This window comes from Notolepis coatsorum (genome assembly GCF_963971535.1).
Source record: "Notolepis coatsorum genome assembly, chromosome: 14".
NCBI classification, from domain to species: Eukaryota; Metazoa; Chordata; class Actinopteri; order Aulopiformes; family Paralepididae; genus Notolepis; species Notolepis coatsorum.
In genome coordinates, this window is record NC_140178.1 from 44010835 (window position 1) to 44025952 (window position 15118).

At 41.4% G+C, this 15118-nt stretch overlaps 1 protein-coding gene across 1 annotated transcript in view; it reads right to left on the reverse strand.

The window, feature by feature from the left end:
- Window position 1: 1 nt before the first annotated feature.
- LOC311240200 (ADP-ribosylation factor-binding protein GGA1-like) overlaps window positions 2-15118 on the reverse strand; it is a 30665-nt gene continuing 15548 nt past the window's right edge. The window contains exons 11-17 of the mRNA XM_084328743.1: window positions 14643-14795; window positions 14297-14370; window positions 13410-13597; window positions 8244-8476; window positions 7594-7763; window positions 5127-5237; window positions 2-3100 (exon numbers count right to left, since the gene is read on the reverse strand). Coding sequence (XP_084184869.1) covers window positions 2990-3100; window positions 5127-5237; window positions 7594-7763; window positions 8244-8476; window positions 13410-13597; window positions 14297-14370; window positions 14643-14795 — 1040 coding nt within the window. The 3' untranslated portion in view covers window positions 2-2989. The remainder of the gene's footprint in view (window positions 3101-5126; window positions 5238-7593; window positions 7764-8243; window positions 8477-13409; window positions 13598-14296; window positions 14371-14642; window positions 14796-15118) is intronic.

A 15118-nucleotide genomic window follows, 5' to 3' on the forward strand; every position in this document is an offset into this window, starting at 1 on the left:
ATCCCCCAAGAAAAAGAACTTTATTATCACCCATAAGATGTATATTCAGTGTTATGCTCTTATTTAACTTCGCTCTTGGCAAATGTACATAATACAACTGCCATCATCAGTATATACAAAGCAGTACTATCGGATGTAGTGCAGTGGAATGTGAGAGGGAGGGGCTCTAGGCTGGACTAGCATCATGCATCGCAGACCACAGAAACATGTCGAGCACATTTCTACCCGCAACAGGTTTGTGATGTTGAATGTTCTCATTTCTTAAGTAAAAGCTGAACAGATTAATCACGACACTAGCTAAGAAAAAATAAATAAAGAGTTGGTCCCGACAATTGTACACTGTTGGAAATGCTCTTTAAAACGATCAATAGTGAGGCCTTGCACGGAATGTTTGTGTACTTGTTTCTTCCAACGTAGCTGGCTGTAACCATTGGTAACCACCATGCCTACATGTCTGTGCAGTGGTGAAGGTAGAATACTGGAAAAGCATTAGTTCCACTGACTCGTTAACAAGACATACAATACATCAACATATAGTAACCATTGTTTCTTCCAACATGGAGGGAAAATTTGCATTCTAAACATTCCGTTAAAGGCCTCAATTTGTTGAAATGAGTGGAATCTGTATCTCAAATACAAGTTGTATATTAACCTAATGAAACTGCAAAATAGGCACGTATGGCAGATCAAACAAAACGTTAATGTTAGTGTACAGAGGGGTTTGGTTCTCATCACACAACAGGAAATAATGATTATACAACCAAGAACTCACACTCTGTGCAAGTCAAAAGGTGAGCTCATTTGTTGTAAAATATATTTTACGCAATGTAAACAAAGGGGGGAAAGTTAACAAACGAATGACTGTTGGACAAGTGTTCACAATTCTACTGTATATCTCCCATTTCATCTCTTTTGGCGTGCTTGATTTAGAAGGCTCTCTATTCCAGGTGGGCGGACTTTATATTAAGTGAGAGGGAACTCGATTGACCCATCTCAAACCCCACCCTCTTTCTTCATCCTCAAATCACAACTGTTGCTTCCATCAACAGTTATTGGAGGATCATGAAAAGAGGGCAGTGTTTGAGTATGGCCAATGGTCCTGAGGTGAAACTCTACAGAGAACCCACTGTGTGCACAGGGTGAACTAAATCAAGCAGACCAAATGCTTACGACTGATTATACACACAAGGTTTATTTTTCTTCCTTCATAGTATTTAGGACACCTGCTTTAAAAAACACGGCTGCCATATAGCTGGTTCAGTTAAACAGCGGAAGGTGTCCTTCTCAAGCAGCAACATACAGCAGCAGACTACGCTTTTAGACTCACACCACTCACGAAGAGCAAAGCAGAAAACAATACAGAGAATAAATCAAACAATAATATCAATCACAGGGAAACATACAGCATGGTTAAAGGATAACTCCATCGTTTTTGACTGTTCAATGTCATTCTTATCTTTATATATATCAAATTGCAATATGCTTTTCCCTCAAGAGTATGCGGTAGCCATTTTGTGCCGATTCATCACTTTCGTAGGAGTCAGTTGTATCTGAAAATATAACTTAGAACGCCTTGAGGACGCTCAGAATGTTCCTTAAACACTCGTTTCCTAACACATCTGATGGAAATGTCATGCTAACCTGTGGGTTTACATGTTTAAAGTCACTTAATCATTCCAGAACACTCTCAGAGAGCTGCCACTTCCTCATATTCTTGTGCTACTAGACAATGGCACCATTTCAGATGCACTGCAGTAAACATATGGAAGTGACACAAAATTACTTCCAAATCTCTCTACGATGGAAAGGCATATTCAATAAAGATCTGATAACTCATATCAAAGCATGACAGACATAGGACCAGAGAGGAAACAGCACTGCAGGAGTTTTGAATGGAGAAATCCGTAACACTGAAGACGGTGGCAACGACTAGACTTGTTGCTACAAAACATTAAATTAAATGTGATTTTATGTTGAGTACAATTATAATTTACTGCATTTTGAGGTGAAATGTGAGTCTTAAAGAAGTTTCTAAATGAATCACGATCTCAGCCAAAAGGCTGGGAATCACAGTGAGTAGTTGCCATGGTAACTAAAGACTGTGGCAGAAACTACTGGATGGTGCATGTGTAAAAGATGGTCCAAGTGTAAAAACAAAATAATTCTATGACAATAGTCCTTCTGACCAAATTTAATGACTTCAAATATGAAATAAAAACAATAACATGTATGACATACTTAGATACGGATGACTCCATTCAAAAGAGATGGGTCAGGTCTTGTTAGTTCCCGTTATCAAGATGGCGGCAGAGTGAACTGACTTATCTGCGTGATTTTTTTCCATAGCCGCATTTCTCGGAGACGCTCTCTGATTGGCACTGACTGACGCTCTCTGATTGGCCACTGACGCGTTTGCCCAATCGTGTGACGAGCTGTGTCTTTGCCCATTTCTACGTCAAACAGCCTGCAAACTACCTGGCATTCTATCGCCATGCTCTAAGACAAACTCTAACCTTAACCAACTTCGAAAGAGTGCCTAAGCTTAACCGTCGAAAGAACTTGCCGTCACGCTCCAAGACAAACTCTAACCTTAACCAACTTCGAAAGAGTGCCTAAGCTTAACCGTCGAAAGAACTTGCCGTCACGCTCCAAGACAAACTCTAACCTTAACCAACTTCGAAAAAGTGCCTAAGCTTAACCGTCGAAAGAACTTGCCGTCACGCTCCAAGACAAACTCTAACCAACTTCGAAAGAGTGCCTAAGCTTAACCAGTGTACAACAGGCGTCGGCCAATCAGAGAGCGTCTCCGAGAAATGCGGCTACGGAAAAAAATCATGCGACTTATCTGGATAGGACCCACTTTAGGATAAAAAATTGGGAAGTTATCCTAAAAAAAGAAAAGAAATGCTATGTAAAGTGTTGAGTTGTAGTAGGAAGGAAGCCATGACTGAAAGCAGAGAGTCTGTCAGGTTGTGGTCCTGTCTCAATGCTATAGATTCCCCCACGTCTCGGGGGGAGGGAACTGTTCTAGATCTCCACTCTCATCGTGCTCTTTCTCTCCCATGGTGAAGGTTAGCCGGTACTGCAGCTGCACTCTTTCCTGGAAGAGACAAGAGGTTATAGGGAGGTGAAGGCTGACCACACCATTTAGTAGACCGTGAAGTCAGCATTTGCTTCATCTGGAGGTGAAGTCCAAGGTCTTCTTTTAGGTTCATGTTTTCAGTTTTTATTTTCTTCAAAAACACATCAGCTAATATCAACTTTTGGAAATTCTAAGCCTTAGTTAGGATAATATCTAATCTTCTGAACTAAAGTTTCAAATTTCCCATTAACTGATATTTTAATTATTAGAAAAACAAGTGTGTGAACCACAGTCCTTACACACAGTCCTTATATTTGTCAATTTCACAAATGGATTCAATCCATTTATATTTTCCACATGGATTTAGGACTGCATCCCAAATGGAGGGAAATGCTGATTTATGGCATACAAAGTGACAACATGACTATCAGAGATTATAAATGCAGGCATGAATACATCCGTTTGGTATTCCCAGGCCTACTGCTGCTAATATGGAATTATGACGGTACACACACCATTAGGTTTCACACTTGCCTATGATTAGATTAATTTCTCTGCAGTACCACAGAGATAGGAACTTTCTTAAATTATGCTGAGTGGGAAATCGGGTCAGCATCTGAAGGGCTCCGCACATGGCGAATTGTATCGCCTCCATTGTTATGAATGAGAGAACCCACAGGGCAGGAGATTTTTAAGCGACGGTCGCGCAGCTATTTCTGTCGCCTGGCTAAAAATCGCCTCGATCCTATTTTTTGAGGCGACGGCAGGGGTGACACAGCAAGGACAATGAGGAAATAACATGACTTCTACAGTAGAAGTAGTACAGTTCTACTGGTGTATCATTTGTACACTATTAATTTATCAATACATTCATTGATCAATAACCTACGTATTATTACCATGCTAATGCTTATGTTCATTATTATTAACAGGAACAATTTAAATAAATAACGATAGTTGGAGAAGCTATAGTGGCCGCTTGTCATTAACTAATAAATGAACAATGCGCCACAATGCACCTTAGATGTTTTTATACTCGGGTAACAAAAGAAGTTGTGGATGTGGGTAACAAAAGAAGTTGTGGATGTTGACAGTTTAATGTCCAGGCTGCAGCTGATGTGGTTTATAAGGTTTATTGTCTAAAGAAAATGATGGTTGAGAACAGAACAGCGTCTTCAGTGAAAAAACACTCAGCTGCATAACAATACTTGTCCAATCGGTGGTAATGAACGTATTGTAGCGATCAGTCATGCAGTAATGTCAGGAAGAATGAGGAGAGGTTGTATTCGTATAGGTGGTTTAATTCCAGCTCAATATGGGTTTAGTTCCCTCGTAAAGCACAACACAGCTACCTGCTAATACGCTAACCTAACATCCGGTCCGTCCTCTGATATCTCCCTCCGGGGGGAAACAAGTAACCACACCCCCAGCTAGACAGAGCGGCGGTCGGATCTGGTGTGGGGGGCCAGGCGATTGCCGTTGAGCGACAGACAATCGCATCGCCAGGCGACGTCGGTCGCCCCGCCGTGTGCAGACCACTTAAGTGACGCAAGCACTCTAACAACAACACCAAGAACCACGCAGCTATAAAAAGATCAATCAAGCATAAAAGGATAGAATTAACAAGAGTAAGAAGAAAAGATAGAATTGACACTACTGTGTAATGCTTCGTCCAGAGACATTTAAATTGATGGTATTCAAGGCCGTCATGTATTTGCTGTAGCTGTAAGCTATGCTGTTTGAATTGATGTAGGAAAATAAATTTATATCACCATATTCAGAAGCCATTCTCTTCGATATCGCTATTGATCACCATAAAGTAACACATCAGTTAATCCCATCAACGCTTCATCATATCGGTCATGCCGTGGTTAATGGGAAGTGTGATAGTTTCAATGATAGTTTCAATGATTGTGACATTCTCAAGACATTTCACGTCATCTTTGTGAGAAATCCAACCTTTAGACGGCAAAATTGCATGTCACAATTCTTGATATTTAAAAAGAATAAATAAAATGTAGGATGATTGACGTGAGCGTCTTACCTTGTGAGGGTTTGCCAGCAGCAGCACCTGAGTCACAGCAGCGGGGGGCAGGATGGGGTTGAAGGCTGGAAGCGCTGCTCCTGACAGAGGCTGTAGCTTCACAGCCATAGACTAGGATGGAGAAATGACCGATGCGTGCAAAAGTCACATGGTTTAAGATCATAATTCAATAGCAAAAATAACGCACCACTTCAGTAAATCATTACAGTTTGATAAGATGTTCATTTGGGGAAATAGCGAGGTGTAGTCTGACGTCACTCTGGACCGCCTGTGCACTGTGCAGTCCAGTCCACCCGTTTAGGGATTTATCATTGGGAAAATGGATTATCGGCTATTGTAATAATTATGCCTCATGAACATTGGCAAGCTTTCCATTTTTGCACAAAATTAGTTCCCTTCTATCACTAACATTATTGTTTAAGCATTTTTGGTTGAAAAAAAAATTTGACTTTTACGATTTAATTGCGAATATTTTCATGTTGAGCTATAGATTGTGGATGAATACGCACAGAAAGGTACACCATGCAAATGTTCATGCTTTATTTGTTTTAAACGAGACGATTTAGAAATGGCAATGGGGAAATACATTGCGATTTCAAGCGAGGTGGCCCGGCCGGAAACAACAATGACGTAACCACTACACCACCCTATTATGGGGTCAGTTTGGATACCAACAACATTGTAGAATATTTCTGTTAGATAAGACTTAAGTCCAGAATTCTACAACCGTCTATTATGTAGTTGAGGAGTAGTGGACAAGGTGAAACCTTTGACAGAATAGTCACTCTTATACATTCTAGTGAATTAAATGGTGAAATGAAGCTGTTCCTCATGTTTCTGGGGACCCCCTTCAAAACGGTAGCAATGAACATCAGGGCAGCAAACTGGATCCCAGTATTTAGGAACAAACCTTCACGATTTCATCAGCCAATTAGATAGAAATTATGCTAAAAATTATTATCTACAAAGGTCACGTAGAACAGGCCAACAACTCAAAGTTGAGTTTTGAGAAGGAAAAATTACCTCTATATAACTAGTTACAAATTCTTGAATATTGTTTACAATCAACGCAAATAAAAAAAATTCACCCTTTGACACAATGTGAACCAATGTGAACGTTTATAAAATGCAACAGATCATTTCTAGTTTCAAACGGTGCTCCAGGGATCCAGTTTGTCCTCTTGTAACAATGTATTCAATACTTAGATATATCGTGCTTTATTTGTACCTTTCAGAGGTTTTCTCCCCCCCCCCCCCCCCCCCCAAACAACTAACCTTTAACACCAATCCCTACTATTTTAGATCTGTCAACATCCCAAAAGCAGGGGCTAGATTAGCTTTATAATGGATGATAATCCATACATTACATGTATTCCATATACAGCCATAGGAGTTAGGACACTGCACAATAATTAATTTCTGTGACTTGGGGTCAGCTCTCGCCATATGAAATTCCTGTGAAAGTTCTGTCAGAAAACTAAAAATATCTCCACTTTTCCACGAGATTCTCACGGACCACATTCATTCTGTGTATGCAATGGGATGGCAGCATGGATCACATGTAGACTTCTGTTGATGAGACAGGTGTGTTTACAAGTGCCCCTCAAGATATGTGATTAACAGAGGTTTTCAAATGATAATGGTGCTGCTGTGTTTGCCATCCCGTCGCGCACACAGATTGTGGTCCGTGTCAATCTTTTACTAAATATAAATATCATTTTCTGCCAGAACTTTCAAAGGAATTTGATTCTATATGACAAGAGCCGACCCCAAGTCACAGCAATTAATGATCGTGTCCCAAGTTCACACAGAGCGTGACAAATGGATGCTGCGGGGCAAATCCCCCCCGAACAATTAGCATGGAGTGTCCCATGTCTGTATATGGAATACATGTAATGCATTAGGGGTGGGAATCACCAGAGGCCTCACAATATGATATTATCACGATACTTAAGTCACAATACGATAGTATTGCGATACAAAATATATTGCGATATGCTGAGTATTGCGATTTATTACCTTTTTTCAACTGCAAAGTAAAACTTTGTCAACAAGTCTACATTATCTAATAAAATAAAGTTTTCAGTCTGTTCATCTCACTTCAATAATTTGTATTGCAGCAAATGGGATTTTCTCAAGCAGACAGATGTCAACACTGTAATCTGTGTTGCATGTACCTGACAAACTGAACTGTTTGTATTACAGTCATATTCCAACTTAACTGAATGCACACATGTGTGTGGACTACTGTACTATTAGTTATTGAAATTAACAATGCAACTTCCTTATACAAAAAGAATATATACGTATATATATTTTTTTATAAAATATCGATAATTGGCGTCCTTGCATCGATACAGTATCGCCACGCAAAGTATCGCGATACTATACTGCATCGATATTTTCCCCCACCACTACAATCCATGGAATATCAGCCATTCTAGGGCTCGATGTGGTTAACTTTTACCTTTGGAGCGTTGGTCTGGAAGCTGATGTTGGTGACGGGGACAGGAGCAGAGGACAGCATGGAGATGATGATCACCAGCACCTCCGGACGAGAGGGAGGACAGTCCCGCGCAAAGTGGAACAGAACCCGCAAACTGTGTCCGTCAAACACAGTCACTGGTAATAAACTACCTGGAGAAGGAGAGAGACAGAGACCGACAGACGGAAGAGATTAATAATCAGAATCAAATACGTTATTCATCCAAATACAATTTACATGCACAGTTACAATCGTGCAAAAAAGAGAAAAAAATTATCAACTTAGAAACTTAAAATGTATGACAGATTCTAACATACAGCTTGCACATACAAACATCACTCTCGGTTTCAGTGGAATTACGTTGCTAAGGGAACCGATTGGACTAAATCCTGTTGGATTCGCTAATATCAACAAACAAGGAAATCAAATGTAGTCCATTCTAGAACACTGGTTTGTTGTCAAGTTGAGACCCTCTATAATCACTTATTACTATGTGCATCACTGTTTGCAGAATGACATACAGTATAATAGAAGTGCATGTGAAGACAGAATTGAAGAGAAGATAGTCACTTGGAAAACCAAGCTAACTAAACTTTCAGGTGGGTGTAACTGAAGACATTAGTTTTACTTACTGGGCTTAATGGATTCTAGGGGTACAAACACATCGTCCAGGGTGACCGTGGGAGGAGGGGGAGTCTCTGTGTGACTAGGAGACATATCTAGCAACGTAGCTCCAGGGGAGGGCTGAGAGTCTAGGAGAGATCCAGGATGCTCAGGGGTGAAGGCCGGGATCAGGCTTGGGGTCATGCTGGATCCAGACTTGCTCTGGAGGTCTCGCAGAGTGGGTTTGGACTGCTGCTTGTCCCTAGAGACAGAAAACAATGACTTCATTAGGGATGGACGGAGAGAACTTTTTCACTGCCAAATATCGGACACTGGTTTCAGTATCTGTGTATATACTATACTTGTAAAAGCTGTTCTATATCCGTATATACTGTATGTTGGTATAATGCATCATTTTGACAGTTTCACCATAAACCAAATTCTAAGCCTCAAATACGATGCATCACACATTAGCCAGAGTCACAAAGCACAGTCCTGTTGATAGTTCCGCAGAGGAGTCATATCATGGTCATGCCTCCAGCACAATCACCCTGAGTATCGGGTCCCCCCAGGGCTGTGTTCTAAGCCCCCTGCTGTATTCACTGTACACATGGCTGTGTGGCCAGGTTCGGCTCCAACTCCATAGTGAAGTTTGCTGACGACACGGTGGTGGTGGGGCTGATCTCCAACAACGACGAGAAGGCCTACCGGGAGGAGGTTGATGTACTGGCACGCTGGTGCCGGGATAACAGCCTACTCCTGAACATTGGTAAAACGGAGCTGATCGTGGATTTTAGGAGAATACAGCAGAGAACACACATACCACTGGATAAATGGGGCTATCATGGACAGGGTGAGCAGTTTTAAGTACCTGGGAGTCTAATGTGTCTAATACGACCGTCGCTTATCAATCAACATTGTCAAAGCGGATTTTTTTATTTAATCGGTTAATTTCCGTTTTATACCATTTTGAAAAACGCTCTTTTTTTAAACTTTCAGAAAAAATATTAGATTCTGCAGGAATCGCGCTTTACTGTAATACACAAAACACGTAATTTTTCGGCCTATTTATTAATCGTTTTCAAATAAACGCTAGATTATCGATAGTATATATACTTATGCACGCTATGGAAGCGGGCTGAAAAATCCATTATCTTATTTCCTGATCAGCTACACACACATATGGGACACGTTGATATATGTGAAAACAGCTCTGAGTATCCCAATACCGGTATAATAGATTCCTTACCTCAGATCAGATTCTCCAAAAAGATTATTCCAATTCCTGATCGCCATTCCAAATATCGATAGCGTTTATTGATCCAACGCTGGGTAGTCGAAAGACATATTCCACGCTGTTCTGATGGTGGGCAATGACTGGGATCGTCTCCGGTTACTTGCCTGACAAGTAAAATGTGGAATCCGGACTCTTTTTTCCCCATGCGTTTCATTCAATCCAATCCAATGGGGTGTAGTACCATCCAGAGAGACGATAGGGGGCGGTATTTTCCCTGTTCGAGCTCAGACAGATCCCCACTGGTAACGTGAGGCTATATTGATGAAAAATTTATGGAAATCGATAATAATAAAAAAAATAACGATTAACACTTTGGTTGCCACGGACGCTTGTCGTTAGTTCATGCCGACCTTTGAGTGCCCCCGACGCTATATAGCGTCTGTTTGCCGCTTTCTTTTTTATTGGCGATTTGAATTCATATTTCATCAATCGAGCCTCGGGTTAGTGCTGCAGAGTCTCTGAGCTCAATTGGGAAGATACCGCCCCCTATCGTCTCTCCCTGTGTAACTGCACCCCATTACTTTAGACTGATTGAGGGGGAGTGGTCAGTTTCCTCATTTAACTTTTCCGTCGAGGCATCTGAAGAGACCAAGTGATCGCCGGCCATCAGAACAGCGACGATTATGTATTTACAGTACCAACACTGTAATCAATAAGCGTGATCGATATTTGGAATGGCGATCAGGAATTGGAATAATCTTTTTGGATAACATCTGATCTCAGGTAAGGAATTTATTTTACCAGTCTTAGTATAATCAGACCCGTTTTCACGGAGATATAAGCTTTTGCCCTATGCGTGTGTGTGTGTGCGCGCGGTGATTCCTGATGAGGAAATGAGAGAATCGATTTTTCAGCCCGCCTCTATAGCGTGCATAAGTACACATATACTATCGATAATCTAGCGTTTATTTGAAAACGATTCATAAAAAGGGCCGAAAAATTACAACGTTTGTGTATGCTAGAATATTCCAGTAAATGCCGTTTATCACGGAATCTATATATTTTCCTTGAAAACGAGGGCTTTTCAAAATGCTATAAAACGAAAATGAACCGATAAAAAAACTATCCGTTTCGACAATGTTGACTGCAAACAAGTCATTGATAAACGACAGGCAGATTAGACACAGCCATAATTTAGGAGAGAGAATATGCCTTCACAACGCTATCATTGAAGTGGGTGCTGGCATTCAACGGGGTTTCCAATGTTAAATGGCTGGCCCTCAAAACTGTTAAACGATGAGATTTCTCGTTGTTGGCACTGAAAGTGTTAAGGAAGTTCAGCGTATCGGGGAAGATACTCCACTCCTTCTATTGCGGGGCTGTAGAGAGCATTCTGACTGGAAACATCACTGCCTGGTTTGAAAACAGCATGGCCCAGGACAGGAAGGCCCTACAGAGAGTGGTGCGCTCAGCAGTGTGTACTACGGGTATTGCACTACCACCCCTGCAGGACTTATATAACAGGAGGTGCAAATCCAGAGCGTGCAGAATAATGAAAGACCCCCACCACCACCCCAACAACAGCCTGTTCAAGCTGCTGCGGTCAGGCAAGCGCCGACACACACGCAACAAGAACAGAGAGACTACAGCTCAGCTTCTTCCCCCAGGCCATCAGAACACTGAACTCTCTACACACAAGTACACATGAGCACACACACAACGCACATGCGCTCACACACAAACGGTCACTTTAAACAAAATGGAAAGGACACTTTAAAGGAATGAGGAAAATAAAGGTCACTTTAAGGAAAGAACCGATGTGGTTCTTGTATAGTATAGTTTAGATATAGCAATAGCAAGTATAGCATAATGATATAGAGTAAAAACTGTATATTGTATAGTAGTGTACATAGGACCCAGTGCCTTAAATCCATAGTGAAAGAATAGCACTTGTTTTTCAGATGTGTACATAATGTAAATATCTGTAGATGACAGCAGACATTTACGGATCTATAGATCTTAAATGAGGAAACAGCCAGTGTGTGTCTTCACTCAGGCCCTGCGAGGGATAGAGCCAAGGTCATCGGCCGAGGTGTTAATATCAACAAAGATAGCTGGCCAGCTAGGGAGGGGAGAAACCGTTGCTATGGGGAAGAGATAGGAGAGAAGTTAGAGTGTGTTAGAGGTGAGAGAGAGAGCCGTTGCTATGGCTGACAGCCGTTGCTAGGGAAATACACTTTTATAGCTGGGGGTTCTTCCGGGTTGAGTCAGACTAGGACGCGAAGCTGACACGTAGGGACGTAGAGAGAGAGAGACAGCAGAGATCCCTTTCACCCTCCGATAGCCGGAGGGTGGGGGAGGGGGAATGCCACGAGATCGCTAGCTTCAGCTAACAGGGAAGGCTTTTGGCTAACCACTAGGCCTCAACCACCATCGAACTGATAGCAGGAGAGACTGGTAGAATTAAGGAATTCAATAGACCTTTCAGAACCGTTTTCCATCTGGTACAGAGGCTATGTTTATGGAATAAACATCAACATCAAGGAAAAGGTATCATGTTTCCAGTGTGTCGTTTTCTTCTGAGTCGGATGCAGTAACGGGGCAGGCAGAGGGTATCAGCCAGTACGATGAGTAAGAGATAAACACAACGCAGACTAGGGCTGGGCGATATGACGATATTATATAAATATCGGGTACAGTTCATTAACGATACACTTTTTCAACGTATCGTGGATATCGTGATGTTTTGCCCCAGAGGATTGTGTCGCGTCAATCTGTCCACACGTTACTCGTTCATATCTCAGCCCGTGCTGAGATATGCCCATTCCGCGGTCTGTTAATAAAGTTTTCAATCAGACAGATGTATGGAAAGGCTTTTATTATAACATTCGTTGTAGTAAAATCATTATGCCTCATTTAGTAATCCTGTGGAGCACTGGTCTCCTACTCGACGGCCGCGGGGAGCTAACGTTAGTAGCTTTGTTGTTGTTCAGCACACAGGACATTCAGGAAGTCAAACTAATAGCGCTTGACGATTGGTGCTAAGAACAGCAGGGCGGGTGCAAGCGGTGTGACGTCATTGGCAGACTCGACTGTCAATCAAAATGATTGTTGCCGTCAGAATGAATGAATGAAAACTGTATTAAAAGGTTGCAGAATGGGTACAATACAGTACAGGAGGATGAAGACCAGAAAAAGACTTTCGGCTTTTTTACATAAGGGTCCTCCATTTTCAATTCATCAAAACATTTAGAGACATACATATATACAGTAGTTTCATAAAAATGCTAAAATGCTATTTATTGATTGATTGATTTAAAACTTTATTAATATATTGCAGAATGGGTACAGTACAGCTCAATACATACAATTGTTAAGGGGATGCAGACCAGAGAAAGACCCCCATTTTCAATTCATCATATTTCATATCTAAATCATATAATATCTCATATGCAATATATAATCTAATAATCTAAATCTAATATATAATATAAAAATGCTAAATGCATGGGTATTTTATTTTGTCTTTAATGTTAGCTTGCAAACTCAAATACCGTCTTGGTAAGCCTCATAATGAATTGTTTGGGGTAAAAAAGAAAAACATTGTGATGTGTATCGTGTATCGCCGAAAGGTCAGAAAATATCGTGATATCATATTTAGGCCATATCGCCCAGCCCTAACGCAGACTTCACGGAACAACAGAGAGAGATTACTGGCTGAGAACCCGATTATCCAACAGTAGCTAACATTGTATTGCAATATCTCAGGACTTTAGTATGTCTATTTTATCATGCCCATCTTATGTCTTTTTATTACCTGTTTTGTATGTCTATTCTATTAGTATTATTGCACAATCAAAGCGGGCATGGCCACCCGCATTTCACTGTATGCCCTGGTATGTGTGTGACAAATAAAACTCTTGAATCAATAACGGTTTAGTCTTAGTGAGTGAGTTACCATTTGACCTGCATGCCCTCCGGGGGTAGGGACTGCTGCATCAGTGTCTTCCCCAGGAGGTCCAGTTCATCCAGGGCTGAGCTACCAGGGGTCGACCCAGAGGAGACGGGCTGGGAATGGGAAGGAGGGTCTGGGCTCAGGAGCAAACTGGGCGCTGCTGGTATGTCTGCGTCTATGCTGTCAGAGGACTGAGGAAGACATTCATTCAAACCTTCAAACCTTTATTCAAGTCTAGAAAAGATCACTGAGGTTAATCTCATTTAGAAAAGATCATTGAGGTTAATCTAATTTACAACGACATCGATACACAGAGTTCAAATGAACAAGATGATATTACACAACACAAACAAGAAAGAATAAACAATGAAACACTCAAAATAGAGTGGTTTGTGATCGTGGTTCCAAACTGTCCAAAGGTTATGAGAGTATGGATCTTAGGGTGTGTTAAAGATTGCTCCATGTGGAGCAGAAAAACTAAGAAGCCGACTATCCAAACTCAGAACAGACCTGAGGCATAAGAGCCATCACACAAGTATAATACTAGGCTAGTAGGGAAACTTTCACACTGCTACTACCAAAAACCAATGCAGCAAAGAAAACCGTGTTATATAGAGCCATGTCATATTGGAACAAACTGCCAGTACATCTTAACCAGTAAGATGTTTTAAAAATAAATTGAAAACAGCATTGAGATAAACCATCAGCCAATCATCACATTATGAACCATCTGTGATTCATCGCATTAAAATCACGACATTCAGCTAAAAAATAACAAATCTTCCAGTAATGGTTAAAAGATAATGAAAAAGAATTGTAGACATTGGCAAAAATTACTTGGGACCGCCCGTGTCAAAAACACTGGTTTTGTCCTTTAAGTGAACTCTGACCTGGAAGGAGTCCCAGGCTGTGGAGTCTTCGGGCTGGGAGGCTGGGTTGGAGGTGTGGGTCCCGTCACTCAAACCTGGACACACAATCATACAAAGTCATTTAGCTGACACTTTTATCCAAAGCGACTTACAATTGGGTACCAAAGACCAGCAAGGTATACAGGATAGGATATACTTCTGGCAGTCAATAATAAGCGCTATTGTTGTCCAACACAGTGTCAAACTTAACTGCTTCACTTGGGAGTGCGTAAGCATAGACAATAAGGATTTACATTTTTGTTAATGTGAGGAATCAAAGAGAAGAATGAGTTAAAGGACAGTGGTGTGTGTGTGCGTGCGCTGTTACCTAGTGACATGAGCTCGTCGTCAAGGAGACTGATCCCCATCTCCTGGGAGGGGGCGTTCAGGCTGTCTGTTGGAGTAGGGAATTCTGGGTAGGAGGAAGGCGACTGGGGTGACGTGTCCAACCCTGACAGATCAAGCAGCGCTGTGCTTCCTCCTGTATGAAGAAGAGGGAGTCAGTGATAGACTGATAGTGTAATTACAAAGCCCACTGGCACTGCATGTACACAACTAAGAGCTGTCCTCAACTAAAGAGATTCTTAGTCAACCAACAGTCGGTCTTTGTCAACTAACCGATTAGTTGAATCTTAAATCATCAAATCTGTAGTCTATTCTTCTCACTCACAACTGAAAAATTTGCCAGAAGGCCTGAAGAACAGTGTTAAAGATAAGGTTCTGCACATTCAGGTCCATGCAAGTTTCTTTACTTATACTAAAGCCAAGCTGTTGCTTATAAGAATCTGTCAAATCTGGAACATT